The sequence below is a fragment of the Peromyscus maniculatus genome, chromosome 3, assembly GCF_049852395.1.
Source record: "Peromyscus maniculatus bairdii isolate BWxNUB_F1_BW_parent chromosome 3, HU_Pman_BW_mat_3.1, whole genome shotgun sequence".
NCBI classification, from domain to species: Eukaryota; Metazoa; Chordata; class Mammalia; order Rodentia; family Cricetidae; genus Peromyscus; species Peromyscus maniculatus.
The window spans coordinates 95,282,817-95,298,811 of NC_134854.1; the positions used below are offsets into that span (position 1 = coordinate 95,282,817).

Below are 15,995 nucleotides of genomic sequence, written 5' to 3' on the forward strand. Positions count from 1 at the left end.
CATATTTTCCTTCCTCAGCATCTCTCACCCTTTCCTCCACCTCTACCACCCCTCTCCCGCTTCTCACTTCCTAGATCAACTGTGGTTTCTTCTTCTTGAGGATTTTAAATACATACAATGAAATGAGATTGTATCTACCGCCATCTCCTCCCCAAACATGCCCCTTTCAACCTCATGCCTTTTTTTATATTTCACTAAATCTAGTGTGTGTATTATGCACAAATATGTGTGTGTGCATGTGTGAAAGTGTGTGTGAATGTATGTGTCAGTGTGTGTGAGTGTGAGTGTGTGTGTGTGTGTGTGTGTGTGTGTGTCTGTACATGTGGCGGCCAGAAATCAATCTCCAGTGTCTTTCTTAGGAATCATCTGCCTTGCATTTGTGAGGCAGGGTCTTTTACTAGGATCTGGGGCTCACTGAGTACGCCAAGTTGGTACCCAGGGAGCCTTGGGGATTCCTCTATCTCTACCTTCCCAGCACCAGAGTGACAAGCACATGGCACCATGCCCAGTTTTTATCTGGGTGCTGGGGACTGAACTCCAATTCTCATGCCTGAAAAGTGAACACCTTATTGACTGAACTATCTTCTCCGCCCTGTTTCCCGCCTTCTTAATGAGACTCTTCTCACAAAGATCCAATCAAATCCGGTTACTAGACAGAGGGCACAGCTAGGTCAAGCAAAGCCCATAAAAATTTAAATGGTGTGTGCAATGTTCTGTAATCTTATTTCCTTAGAATTCCTTGTCCACTGATGAAAGCTCCTTTTCCAAATTCAGGTCCCAAGACACTGTGCTATGAGAATCCCAAAGGGACGATTCTCCACCATATATTCATAATTTGTGTTTAGCTTGTCCCCATGCAGAAACAGTTTACCAATCAGGGTCACTTTTTAAAATCATAATCAATGTTATCTAGAACCAATCAACTTTACTTCTAACCAGGGAAATAGAGACAAAGGTCATGTTCCCATGCAGCATAACAATATTCTATAATCCTAGAACACTTCCCAAATTTGATATAAAATCCCCACATAGTGATAGAACTTTGGTGACTGCAAGAGCTTGTAAAGACACTAGTGATAATTCTTTATATAATACAATTAAAAAATGCAAAGGACAGAGTTTGATAAAAGTATCATACAGTGCAGTTCACAAGTAACCATGGAGATGTGCCTAACCCTTTCTAAAGTAGCTCCTGAATTTCCAATCAAGATTTGGTGAGGGATCTGTTGAAGGTCTTAGCAGCCACCTCTGCTGAGAGAGTCCTGTAAGCAGGAGGTGGCAAGTGGTGAATGATGCTCTATTGTCCTGTGCCAGATGGCTAGAAAGCCCCAGCATTTAGATGAGAATGGTCCTCTTGCAATCAGCTATCAAAGGCACCATTGTTTTTGTCTTTATTTTTTTTTTTTTAATCCTAAAAGATGTCTCTTTCTGTGACAGATGCAGTGTTGAAATTTTTTGTGGTAGTATAATTGCGCTAAAATCTGGTCAAACATTTCCGTGATGAGTATCTTGGAAACACTGGTGAAGCTGTCTCAAACACAGATGTAATTAGTTCATATCCACACCTCAAATGAAAATAACCCCAGAACTGTGTCAAACCATCCTTTCCCCAGAGCTAAAAATTTGAAATCCTTCCCCTTGTCAGAATGTGTTAATATATTTCCAGGCAACTCTTGGAATTTTCTTCAGTTCATTCAGGTGTGGAAATGTCAGTTACATCCCCAGTTTTGTAGCCAAGAACGGTTCCTAACTAAATCTGCAAAGTAGCATCATTTGCAAATATTTTCTGATTACTGACAAAATTCTTCTTTTTAATCCAACACATCAAGAGTGAAGCTAAAGAAATGTCCTGCTCTTGTTCTTTTGCAGAAGCTGAGGATAAAAACAAACAAACCAACCATGTGCACAAGATGCTGAGTGTAAATGGTGATGAAAACTTAGCTGTAAACAAGTCGCTTATGCTACTCCATCGAGGAAGAAGAGGCAGGAAGAATGTAAGATGGAGGATGTCGAGAAGGACTGAAGAATAACTCTCTTCTAAGCACAACACAGCCATGGCAACCAAGATCTATCTAGCAGTCTTTACAGCTCTGTATGCTGGTACTGGATCCACAGAAGTCGGGTCCTCTTAACAGTCAGCTAAGACTTTTCCACACACCACTGGATTTATTAGCAGGCATCGGATTCGGGAAGGGGGCAGGCACAGTACCAGCTTTATATCCATTGCTGAGTTGACCAGGCTCTGATGGTTAGCTCCAAATGCAGACTCACACAGACAGCCCTAGTGAAACTCTGTGGGACACTAGACACAATCCAAACTAGTAAACGGGGAAGCGATGGGGCCGAGTTAAAGCTGGCCAACATAGCTCGGCATCTCTCCTTGAGGCATAGTCTTGAAAATACTGTGAATGCTTAACACATACCACTGAACTGATTCTTTAGAATAAGTGATAAACTTTTCCTCAGAGGGATCTTGGTAGCGAAAACCACTCTACAATGTGTGTATTTTACTGTGCTTAGAAATTCATCTTTTGTTTATTTGTTTTGTTTTGTTTTGCTTTGGTTCTGAGACAGGATCTCTTTTTTACGTAGCTCCAGCTCTCCTGGAAATCGCTGTGTAAACCAGACTGGCCTCAAAGTCACAGACATCCACCTGCCTCTGCTTCCTGAGTACTGGAATGAAAGGCGTGCACCACCATGGTGGGCTACTATGCTTAGCAATTATGCGAAGGTGCTACAATTATTGTATTACATTATTTTAAACAGGACTTCACTATAATGTGTCCTCATTTTGTTAACCAGTTTCACTATTTTATAATACTTTTAAACATTTATTTATGTTTGGGGATTCATGTGCCATAGTGTGTGTGTGTACGTGTGTGTGTGTGTGTGTGTGTGTGTGTGTGTGTGTGTGCAGGTTGGAGGACAACCTTGTGGGAGTCAGTTCTCTTCTTCCATCATGTGGGCTCCGGGATTGAATTCATATGGATCACATGATCTGGCTTGGTGATAAATTCCCTTTCCTGCTCAGCCATCTCACCAGCCTTTTGATATCTATTTTAACTGTTTCTGACTGGGTAGCATCCAAGAAATAGCCTTCAACCACAGGACTTCAAATATTCAAGCGTAGTTGAGGGGCAGGAATTTAACTCAGTGTCACTGGTATCAATCTCAAAATACCTAAAATAATGAGCGCAATTCCCTGGTGTCGGTACTCATTGGTCTAGACTGTGATGACTCCCCAGAACTGGGCAAAGCCTGGCTTCCTGTCTCTCATGCAGGGTCTCACCTGCTGCTGACCTCAGTGAAGTGGCTTTGCCATTGGTAAACTTGATTCTTTGCCTCATGGGGGCGTACAGATTCCACGTAGTGCTCGGTGCTATCTGGGTTTTTGGATTTCATCCTCAGAAGTCAAAATTATGAGCATACTACCACATATGAATCAAGAAATATGTTTATAAAATCAGAAAATAAACCATTATTCACTAATCTTCCTTTAAAGTCTTTAACTTCCTCTTCAAAATTGATAATTATTTTTAAGACTAATAAAGTAGTGGTGGGAATGATAACACTTTTGCAGTATTAAATATTAAAAATATTTTATACATCACAGGCCTTTAAATTCTATTATGTTTAATCTTGGTATCTTTTTAAAAAAAAACTATTTTTTTTAATCTTAAAAAAAAGCTCTCTTGCCTCTATTCTAATTCTCCTTGATCTATCAACGTATTTCTTTATACAATGAAATAAAGATAAAAATGTACGGGCTGGAGAGATGGCTTAGCGGTTAAGAGCACTGACTGCTCTTCCAGAGGACCTGAGTTCAATTCCCAGCAACCACATGGTGGCTCACAACCATCTGTAATGAGATCTGGCACCCTCTTCTGTATACCTAATAAATAAATAAATCTTTAAAAAAAAAAAAAAAAAAAAAAGATAAAAATGTACGTACTAAGAATAAGGATAGTTTACTAAGTGCCAGTGAAGGTGGGTACCACTCCATTTCTTTCCTCCGATTAGTATCCTTAAATTCGTGTATGCCTAAGCCCAAAGGCTTATTTGTTTGTTTGTTTTTCTCCCGAGTCTGACCCAGGTGGCCTTCTGTGTCTGAGGTAACAGCCACTCTCCTCTCTTGCTCAGACGAGACACGGGTGATGTCCGGCTGGCTCCTCTGGTGGCTTTCCTTACTGTGGCCTTCAGAAGCATCTCAGTGACTTTCTCTTCAGACTTTCAGAATAAAAGCATTGATTGTTCTTCCTGGGGCAGCACTGGCTCCCCAGCAGTCTATACTCTCCACAGGAGGCACAAGGATCCTTTTCAAAACACAAGTCAGACCATGACCCCTCTCTACTTGAAGTCTGCCGGTCATTTTCCACGTTCTCCGAGTAGAAGCTAAAGTCCTTCAGTGACCAACAAGGCCAAGTGATCCACCCCAGTTCTCCCTCATCCTGTGGCTGGCCACCGTCTCCTCCACCCTTCAGCACTGCAGGTGTCTTCCTACCTCGGAAAACAGGATTCGGTCTCCTGCTGTCTGGAAAGTTCTTTGCACCACTACATAATTCCTTCCTTTTTCTTCAGCTTCCTGTTGCACCACACTGACCATCCTGGTTAGTTCACCACCCCTCTCCCGACACTTCCCATCTCTGTAACTCACTTGTTTTTCCATGGATGTCACTTTTAGCCTCCATGTTACTAGTTCATGCATTGTGTTTGTGCTCTTTCTTGATTGAGATATACACTATCCTTCCTACAAATTATTTCTCTTATTAATACTTTCGGGATTCACAACAAGTCTATTACTTCACATTTTCATTAAAATTGTGTTTCCTTTCTCCAGAACACCTGTCTTCGGTGCAAACTGGCTTACAGATGACTAAACTTTTTTTTTTTTTTTTTTTGGTTTTTCGAGACAGTTTCTCTGTGTAGCTTTGCGCCTTTCCTGGAGCTCACTTGGTAGCCCAGGCTGGCCTCGAACTCACAGAGATCTGCCTGGCTCTGCCTCCCAAGTGCTGGGATTAAAGGCGTGTGCCACCAACGCCCGGCAGATGACTAAACTTCAAAGCACAGTCTTTAGTAAGGAAAACAAGAGGACCAACCATGAGGCTGGTAGCTTGAGGACTGGGGGCCACAGCCAAGCTGTTATCACTGTGAAGGAAAGACTTGACAATATCTTTCAAGCTGACTGAGGAATGGAGAAAGGCAGTATCGTCTTTTGAAGTAGGTGGGGCAGCTATCATCTATGCTTCTGACCTCTAATGCATGGTAACTCCAAATTGTCAACAACCACATGATACTTCAAATTATAGCAACAACATGTGTGCTCAGTGTCAGTGGAGAGAATGCAGGTGTGTGTCTCCTTGATAATGTCCCTTATTCCTTAAAACCCTCATTTTTAGCCTATAAAGAAAAACTGATGTGAGGTTGCAGAGATGGCTGATCTGTTAAAAGCACTTGCAAAGGACCTCTGTTCGGTTCCCAGGACCCACATAGCAAATCACAATAATCTGTAACAATAGTTCCAGGGCATCTGATACTCTCTTCTGGCCTCCAAGGGCACTGTATTCATGTGGCACACACACTTATAATCAGGTAAATGCTCATACACATAAAACAAAGCAAAATTTAAGAAAAGTCAAAGTAATATGCAAAATAAATCATGCATCATCTACTGTTTACAGCTTGATAGTTTTTCAGTAATAAAAAATACCAAAAATGTTTATAAAATTGATCAAGATACATGCTGCAACTTTATGTTAAGTAATGATATATAAATATATGAGAAACACAGCAGTGTACTGCCCTATAAAAGAGTTCATCTTTATAGCTAGAAAAAGGAAAGATAATGGGAGGTACAAATAAAATTACTGTATGAGGTTTCACTAATAATTGGGAGATATTAAATTACTTTTGACAATATTTATCATTAGTACCAAATCAATTATGGATAATATTTACAATCTTATTTGTTATTTGTTACACTAAATGAATTGCTTCATAAAAGAGAACTCACTTTAGATTATACGTATCATATTCAATGGAAGACTTGGGCACTGCAGAAATCATGTAAAGGAATCCGAGATGTTCATTCTCATGGATTATTTTGATGATTTGCAAGGGGTCTCTAATGTTGGCTTTAATGACTTCTTCTCTGTCATGGAAGGTGTACTTAGGATAAGTTGAAGACCTCTTTCCAAAGAGCCCTCTTCTTCCAATACCCGTGCGTGGCAGTTTAGAAGGAGAAGGAGAAAACACATCAGCAGAGGGTCGATGGATCTAAACAAAGACAATTGTATTAAACATGAGTTTCCACAAAAAGAAAAAAAAAGAAAAAGGGCAAAGACACAAAATCCCCTCAAATTGGAACATTTTCAAGTCAAAAACTTTCAAAGTGTCATGGCGGAGTGGCTTCTCTGGCCTCACCATCCCTCTACCACACAGAAGTCCCAATGCCTTCTCCCCTTTAACGCCACACTTACCATACTCACATGCTGCTAGCTCTCTGGAATATCTGGGAGCTCACCTGCTCCTCACTCAGCTGTGCTGTGTTGTACCCAGAGTCCCCAGTAGGTGCTGTAAGACTCAACAGATTGTGGTCATGGTGGGTCTGGGGTCTTGGTGGGGCCTTCTAGATGTTGTACCCAGAGTCCCCCAAAGACCACAAAGAGACCAAAAAGCAAAGAGCCTTTTTATTGTTGTGAGTTAACCCAGGTCCCTCCATCTGTCTGATGTAGCAGCTGAGCAGGAGAGACCCTGAGTAGCAATCAAGCAGGTTTTTTTTATAATGGTTAGGGTAGGGGATCTGGGGGAATTCCAACTCTACATAGTTACAAGCTCAGGATTGGTGCTTACTTCAGGTTAGAGAAGCTTGGTTTGAACTGATTGGAGAGCTGCAGCTGCAAGGAAATTTGCCACATCCTCTAGCAATCTATGTTATTGTATCTATTTTGCCAGCAGACCCATTTCCTCTGATAGTCAGACATCCCATTTTCATCTGCAGGAAACTCATTCCCTCTGACAGCCATGGTATACAATCAATAACAGCAGAAAACATCCCCCAGGACATATCTGACGCTTTGTTTATCATGCCAGTTATGTAATATCATAGCCTTTAGGTTATGGCAGGAAATGTCTGGTGTGCAGCTCCTAATTGTCTGGTTCTAGGGGCAAAGGGGCAGCACATCCTCAGGTGGGATTTGTTAGAACACATTGTTCAAGGTCCTGCTGCCCCCTGTCTGACCCTTTTCTAAGATGGCTGCAACCCTGGCTTCCTTTCACGTTGTATCTGAATCCTCTGGGTCTTAGCACTTACTGGACAACCTTGATGCTTTTTGATGAATGCACTCATAGACAGCTGCCACCATAACGGTGATAAACTTTACTTCCTTGTGTATAAGATGAATTGCTAAATGGTCTTATTAATAAAAAACCCAAAGTCAGATACTGGGGTGAAAACTGAGAGATCAGAGGAACAGGACAAGCCACAGCCACCCTCACCTTACCAACTCCTCAGTCCCAGAGAGAGTTATTTCCTGTTTACTCACACCTACATACCTACCTTTCTGTGCCCTGCCCTCTTCCTCTCTCTGCCCAGCTACATCACTCCCTTTTTCCACTCAGCTCTATCACTTCCTGTCTGTCTGTACTGATGTCCAGACCTCTATGGCTTACTAGTGCTAGGATTAAAGGCGTGTGCCACCACATCTGGCCCTGTTCCCGGTGTGGCCTTGAGCTCACAGAGACTCAGTCTCTGGAAAGCTAGCATTAAAGGTGTGTGCCACCATTGCCTGCCCTCTATATTTATATGGTGGCTGGCTTTTTCCTCTGATCCCCAGATAAGCTTTATTGGAGTGCACAGATAAAATATCACCACACTTGTGAAGCTCAGGGGTGGTTACAGTGAATCCTTGAAATCATTGCTGTTACAGCTTTTGGAAAGCATTTATTTTATTAATGAATAATTGCCTGTTCCATAGACCAGTGCTTCTCAAATGTAAATGTACACATGGATTGGTGGGTGGGTAGGAGGCTTGTTTAAATGCAGGTTCTGATTCAGTACTGCTGGGATGGAGCCTGGGAGGCTACATCTCTAACCTGCTCACAGGAGTTATGGAACTGACTGGTAACTGAAACTGCACTTGGAGCAGGAAGGCCAAGTGCTGTCCTTGCCATGCTCAAACCCCAATGCTTTGAGCAGCTTTCTGGAAAATCCATATTCTGAAAGAATAGCATTCTCTTTCTCCTGGGCATCTCTTTTTCTTTCACATTCCTCTTTAATCCCTTTTAGCAAATTCCTTCAATTGCAACCAGTAACTGTGCATTGGTCAAAAGCTACCGTTCCTGTTTGGTCAGCCCTTCCATGCAAGATGCTCACACAATTTCTCTTTTCTTCTTAACTCTCAAGATTGTGAGGCCCATTTTATGCAAATTAACAGCTTATGATAAGTCAAACATTTTCCTGGCTCTACTTACATTGTCTCTTGAAGAGGAACTGTAGCTGGAGAGTTTCTCTCCGGGCTCTGCCAACCGCCTCCCCCAGTCTCACAGCCCACTTATAAAATAATCACTCAGATGCTTATATTACTTAAACTGCTCGGCCATTAGCTCAGGCCTACCACTGTCTAGCTCTTACACTTAAACTCAGCCCATTTCTATTCATCTATACCTTGCCACATGGCTCGTGGCTTACCGGTAACTTACATCTTGCTGTTCATCGCTGCGGCTGGCAGCATCTCGCTCTCTCTTAGCCTTCCGCTTCCCAGAATTCTCTCCCTCTTTGTCCCATCTGTTCTTCCTGATTGGCCACTGGCCAATCAGCATTTTATTTATCAATCAATCATCCACAACAAGGAACAACTTCTCTCATCTCTGTTTCTTTCTTAATTATCTACAATCTATTAAAGCAGCAGTTGTTGTGACCCCTTTGGGGGCCAAATGACCCTTTCACACGGCTTGTCTAAGACCACCGGAAAACAGATATTTACATGTGATCCATAACAGTAGCAAAATTACAGTTATAAAGTAGCAACAAAGTAATTTTATGGTCGGAGGTCACCACAACATGAGGAACTGTATTAAAGGGTCACAGCATTAGGAAGGTTGATAACCTCTGACACAAAGTCATTCTCTGATAAGCCCTTTGTAAATTCATTTGAAAGAGAAATGTAAGGCAGTTAATCAGCTTTATAATCTCTATTGAATATATTTTTGTGCTTCCTTGTTCTCTCTCTCTCTCTCTCTCTCTCTCTCTCTCTCTCTCTCTCTCTCTCTCTCTCTCTCTGAAACAGGATCTCACTATGTAGCTCTGGCTGTTCTGGAACTCACTATATAGAGCAGCTGGCCTTGAATTTATGAAGATCTTCCTCCCTCTGCTTCCTGAGCGCTGGGATTAAAGGTGTGTACTACCACATCTGGCTTGATCTCTATTTTATTGCCCCTTTTCAGAGTTTTCCAAGTTCCCCACTTCTGGTAAAAACTGTTACAATTTTCAAATAATTATATATATTGTTTGGGACACCATTAATATGCAAGAAAATGCCAGAAGATAATAAAGACAATAAAAATCTCTCCATAATTTTCCTTTCCTATGCTCATTTTCCTTAGAAATAGTCTATTTTCCAAATGTGGGCAACCTTATCCATTTCTTAGGTATTAAAAGCAAGTTAGCAACCCTACACACACGACAGTTTCAAAGATTGCTTACATGTTTTACATATTGTAGGTGGAAGTTTCTCTCCCACCTACCTGTTCCCAAATACTGCTTCTTAAATAATTGATTCCACGGGCTTAATATTACTTGTAAATGCTCAGCTGGTAGCTCAGGCTTGTTAATAACTAGCTCTTACACTTAAATAAACCCATAATTCTTATCTATGTTTAGCCACATGGCTTGGTACCTTTTATCAGTGTGGCATTCTCATCTTGCTTCCTCTGCATCTGGCTGGTGACTCCTGACTCTGCCCTTCTTCTTCCTAGAATTCTCCTAGTCTGGTTGGCCCACCTATACTTTCTACCTGGCTAGCCCTGCCTATACTTTCTGCCTGGCTACTGGCCAATCAGCATTTTATTAAACCAATTTGAGTGACAAATCTTTACAGTGTACAAGAGCATTACCTATCCCACAGTAACATATCTTACCTGCTTCCTTTTCACAGCATCTTGAGCCTCAGAAATAAGTGAAGACCTTTCAAGCATGCTTGCTGATGGCTTAAGGATTCCAGAGGTCATTAGTTTGTATCGATTCTGTTCATATATGTATTCTGGCTGCTTGTGATCTTGGTAGACTTTTAGCACTGGCTTTGGGGAGGAAGAGATGGGATAATCTTGTTAATGTCATTGCAGACTTTATTCTTCACTGCTATAAGACGCTTGCCATGTTGGAAATCGATCTTCTCTGCTCTAATTTCCTAGCCAAGCCACAGTCCTCCTACTTCCTGTCCCTGGTCTGCTGCTCAAATAAGACTCTTCTGCTTGGTGTCAGCAAACACGTCTAGAACTAAGATTAAGAAAAACTCAGAACCATGGGATCACATACCCCTAATTAACTGTGACAATTTTACCACCACTTGACTGTTGGAAGAAACAAGCAACAACACACAAGTCCATGTGCTGATTGAAACAAGACAAAGGCTCTAGGATACCAAAGAACCTTTACAATGGTACACCCCAAAATTCCCAGCAGATACTCAGTGGGAAGGGAGTCAATCTCTATCCTAATTAGTTTTTGTCAACTTGACACAAACCAAAGTCACCTGGGAAAAGAGAACCTATATTGAGGAATTGCCTCCATCAGACTGGCCTGTGGGCATGTCTGTGGGGTATTTTCTTGACTAATGATTGACGTGAGGGTCCCAGATCACAGTGGCACAGGCAGTCCTAGGAGACATAGAAATTGGTTGAGCAAACTGTGGGGAACAAGCATTCCTCTGTGGTCCCCTTCAGTTCCCACCTTGAGCTCCTGCCATAGCTTCCCTGGATGATGGACTGCTACTTGTAAGTAGAAATAAACCCTTTGCTCTTCAGGCTGCTTTTGGTCACAGTGTTTATCACAGCAACTGAAAGCAAATTGTGATAGTTTCTTAAAGATTTCTGTATGGGGTAAGAATTATGAAATGTAAATAATTATATTCAAAATGCTGTTGCACCTTTTTCTACTATGTGGTGGCGGGGGGGGGGGGATGAGAAGGTGTTGAGTAGCTGCTGGTAGAAGCATCCTTTATGATTTTTATCTAGTGTGCAATTTTTCTGAATACAATTCCCAAAGCCATACACAACCTGGCTCGTCACTGTTCCATTGCTATGAAGAGACACCATGACCAACTCTTATAAGAGAAAGCATTTAATTGGGGGCATGCTGACAGTTTCAGAGGATTAGTCCATCATGGTGGGGAGCATAGTGTCAGGCATGGTAGGGATGGTGCTGGAGAAGTAGTTGAGAGCTATATCCTGATCCACAGGCAGACAGAAAGAAAGCATGAGCCTGGCATGGGCTTTTGAAACCTCAAAGCCCACCCTTGGTGACACACTCCCTCCAACAAGGCCACCTCGACTCCAACAATGCCACACCTCCCAATCCTTCCAATCCTTCTAATCCTTTCAAATAGTGCCACTCCCTGGTGACTAAGCATTCAAATATATGAACCAATGGGGGTCATTCTTACTCAGACCACTACACAACCTTATCAGTAATCATTTTACCATGAGATTAGCCATGGAAACTAGGTATGAACCCTTCAAATTCCAGTCTGTAGGTTTTAGAGGCAGACTGAAGATGTCAGAGTAGTGTGTCTCTAATAAGCTTTCAACGATCTATAAATACTAGGACAAAGTCCCAAGTGGGGAAGCAACTTCAGAGACCAGAATGTCAATTGAATGAGACAGATATCAACGGGGACAAAGAAAAGAGAAGATCCAGATAAAGGCCTGGAAAAGGAATAGAACACAGAAAGCATGCTGATTGTTTGTTTGTTTGTTTGTGTGTATACACGTATATTCAAGTGCATGTGTGTTCGTGTGTTCACAGAGGAAAACTGGGGTTGTTATTCTCCAGGTGCTATCCACCTCATTTTTGGAGACAGGACTCTCGGTGGCTTGGGACTTGCCAAGTAAACTAGGCTGGACAGCTAGCCAGCCCCAGGGACTTGTGTGTCGCCCTTCTCAGAATGGCAAGTGTATGGCACCCTACCCAGCTCTGCACCCTGGCTTGTTTTGCAAGATGAATTCTGGGGGATTGAACTCAAGCCTCGTGTTTGCATGGTGTCCTAGTTTTCTGACTATTGCTGTAAGAAATACCATGACCAAATGCAATACAACGTGGGGAGCAAAGTGTTTACTTCCTCTTGAACTTTATAGTCCATCAGGGGAACTCAAGGGAGAGAGAGAGAGAGAGAGAGAGAGAGAGAGAGAGAGAGAGAGAGAGAGAGAGAGAGAGAGAGATCTCAAAAGCAGAGACCATGGAGGAATGTTGCTCACTGGCTTGCCTTCCAGTCTCACAGTTAGCTATCTTTTATGTTTATATCTCCAGGACTACCAGTCCAGGGGTGTCACTACTTTAGTGGGCTGGACCTTTCCACATCAACCATTAATCAAGGAAATACCCCACCGACCAGCTCCCCCATGGGGCAATCTGATGGAGCCATTTTCTCAACTGAGGCTCACTTTTCCCAGATAACTCTAACTTGTGTCAAATCGATAAAAACAAACAGACAAAAAACAAGCCACACAGTGTATGTACATGCATGTATGTGTGTGTTCCTGCATGTGCAGTAAATGTGGAAGTCAGAGGACAACTTTCAGGAGTCAGTTCTCTCCTTCCATGATGTAGGTCCTGGGGATTGAACTCAGGTCATCAGCCTTGGCAGAAGGTACCTTTACCACCTCACCAGCCCTCATGATGAATTATTGAAAACCTATAAATAAGGGCTGGAGAGATGGCTCAGCAGTTAAGAACACTTGCTGCTCTTACAGAGGACCTGGATTTAGTTCCCAGCACCCACATGGCAGCTCACAACTTTCTTCAATTCCAGTTCCAGGAGATCCAACCTTCTCTTCTGGCTTCCTTGGGCACCAGGCACATGCATGGTGCATAGACATATGGTCAGTCAAAACATCCATACATGTAAAATAAATAAATAAATAAATAAATAAATAAATAAATAAATAAATAAACAAACAAACTAACTAACTAACTAACTAACTAACTTTAAAACTGTAAATCCACACTGACATCTTAAAGAAGATTCAGATGTTCTCTAAAAATGAGGCTAACAAATAAGGGTATGGAACAATTTTAGTATCAAAAATCAGTCTCTTGTTGATTTTAGATATGATGTATTTTTAAAGGTCATGGAAGCTGGAGATGGATCAGCAAGTAGAAGCACTTGCTGCCAAGACTGATGTCCTGAGTTCAATCCCTGGGAACTACCTGGCGGAAGGAGAGAACTGGTACCCACAAATTGTTCTCTGACCTGCAAATATCCCGCCATATGGCACATGTCCCCCCAAGATGTAATTTAGAAAGTTTTAAGAAACTAAAGATAGTCTAAGAACATTTTATAATCCACAGGGAACTAGTCTTGTTCTCAGGATAGCAAGCCGAGGTGTTTGAGAGTTAAGTGTTATGATGCTCACAGAGCACTTTAAACAATAAAACAACAAGCACATGTAGGTGTGCAGACAGGCATGAAGTGAATGGGATGACACACGAACAATTCTTGAATCTGGGTGGGAGGTGTGTAGGTGTATGCATGGTTCTTTCAGCGTTTCTATATATTTGAAACTTTGAATAACAAAAAAGTTGTGAGAAATGGCAATTTCAAAGCACAGTAGTAAATACCTAAAATGGGACAGATTCGAATTGGTCATAATACTGGTTGTCTCTAAGCAAGCAGCCAGGGCTCTGAGACTGCAGTGAGATATAAACCCGATTCTTTTGAAAATTCACTTCATTCTGGGCTAGTGAGACAGCTTGGTGGATAAGGTTTAAAACCTGAGTTTAGTTCTCTGAACCCATATGATAGGACAGGAGCAATTCTCATAAGTCATTCTCAGACGTCTACACACAGTGAGTGTAGCATGTTACACACACACACACACACACACACACACACACACAAAATATATGTAAAATATATTTCAGAAAGATAAAATAGACTTTAAAGAAGATTTGTCAAAATTCAACACTGTTAATGCTGCTTATTATATTTCTCTTTGAGGTGTTTATCATTTATTTACAACTTTTCAAAATAAAAATAGATAAAAATAAATTTAATATACTGTAAACAATTTCACAAAATCAATAGTGAATATCAATTACCTTAAGTACTAAAGCCATTATTAAAATCAAGAATAAGATCATTAATATATATATTACATATGATATATATACATATATACATGTATAATATATAATAATAAACTATGGCCTTTAGTACTTGTTTAGTTACTTTTCTATTTCTGTAAGGAGACACCATGACTGAAGAAAATTGTAAAAGAAAGCACTGAATTGGTTGCATGCTTACAGTAGGTCTCTGACCGTCATGGTGGTGAGCAAGGCAGGAGGCAGGCATGCATGGCACTGGAGAAGAAGCTGAGAGCTTCCATCTGCCTCACAAGCAGGAGGCAGAGAGAGAGAGAGACTTCTGAAAACCTCCAAGTCTCTCAAACTGTTCCTCAAACTAGGACCAATCATTCACATTTATGAGCCTGTACCAACACCGTATTCAGTTCTTAATTTTGGTCAGAACAAGAACCTTAAAGTTTGGATCTGGAACATCCGTCAAAGGCCTACATGTTGAAGGTGTGGTTCTCAGCTACTAGGAAATGGTACTACTTTAGAAGCTGAGGCCCCTTGGACAAAGCAGGTCATCTGGGGCGTATGTTAAAAGGTGCACACTGTGCTCAGCTCCTCCCTTTCTCTTTGTTTCTGCTTCCTGGATGCCGCGCTGTGAATGGCCTCCACCATCACTCTTCCCATCGATGCATCACTCTACCATATTACAGGTTTCCATTACAGCCACATAACTCTGTCAAGGTAGCGGGAAAGAAGTCTTGGGCATGATGCAAATAAGTGCATGTGGCAGCAATCACCCAAAAAGTTTGGGGAGTTCAGTTTGACCCGTGGGCCAAAGTTTGAAAGCGAAATGAACTAATTGGTTTAGTTGCTAGGAAATAAAAACAGGAGTATTAGAATTAAAAATATTTGTTACATGGCTTGAAAACAAAAGCTGAAAATTAAATATGAGAATTTAAAAGGATGTCACTGGCAATAAATAGATTTTTAAAAGTTTTATTTTGTATATGTGTCTGAGTGTATGTATGCTACATGTGTGTGGGTGCTCATAACAGCCAGAAGAGGGTGCTGGATCCCTGGAGCTGGAGCTACAGGTGGTTGTGATAGGGATCAAACTCAGGTCCTTCAGAAGAGCAGCAAGTGCTCATATCAGCTGAGCCATCTTTCCAGACCCCCAACAGAGCTTCTTTCCAAATAAGGAACAAAATTAAAACAGTACACAATCAATTTTGCAAGAAAATGATAGGACCTTATTATAGAAAAACTACTAAACCACCAAGTACAAAATTAAAGAATAAAAAGACACGAAAACCTCCACAGATATAGAAAATAATTAAATAAAATATAACACTTATATTAGTAAAAAAATTAATCAAATGTAATATAAATTACGTCAATATGATACCATTGTAAATCTGTGCGTCTAGCAAAAATGAAGACCTGATGGCGCCCAGTATGCAAGTGTGTGGGTGTGCACACCCTCACTTCCATTATAGGCAGAAAAAAAGAGTTAAATCTCTCTGGAGAGCAGCCCAAAGCACTTTTCAAAGTTGAAAGTGTTTATATTGAAGGCAGAGGCAAGCAGATCGCTCTAAGTTTAAGGCCAGCCTAGTATGCATAGCAAGTTTCAGATTAGCCAGGGCTACACAGTGAGAGCCTATCTGAAAAAACGTGTGTGTGTGTGTGTGTGTGTGTGTGTGTGTGTGTG

At 41.4% G+C, this 15,995-nt stretch overlaps 1 protein-coding gene across 4 annotated transcripts in view; it reads right to left on the minus strand.

Annotated features, from left to right (window-relative positions):
- Dnah6 (dynein axonemal heavy chain 6) overlaps positions 1-15,995 on the minus strand; it is a 233,090-nt gene that overhangs the window by 213,300 nt on the left and 3,795 nt on the right. For all 4 annotated transcript variants that reach the window (XM_042273489.2, XM_042273487.2, XM_042273488.2 and 1 more), the window contains exons 3-4: positions 10,135-10,293; positions 6,011-6,273 (exon numbers count right to left, since the gene is read on the minus strand). Coding sequence is in view for 3 of the 4 variants with exons in the window: in XM_042273487.2 (XP_042129421.2) it covers positions 6,011-6,273; positions 10,135-10,293 (422 nt within the window). In the remaining variant the exon portion in view is untranslated. The remainder of the gene's footprint in view (positions 1-6,010; positions 6,274-10,134; positions 10,294-15,995) is intronic.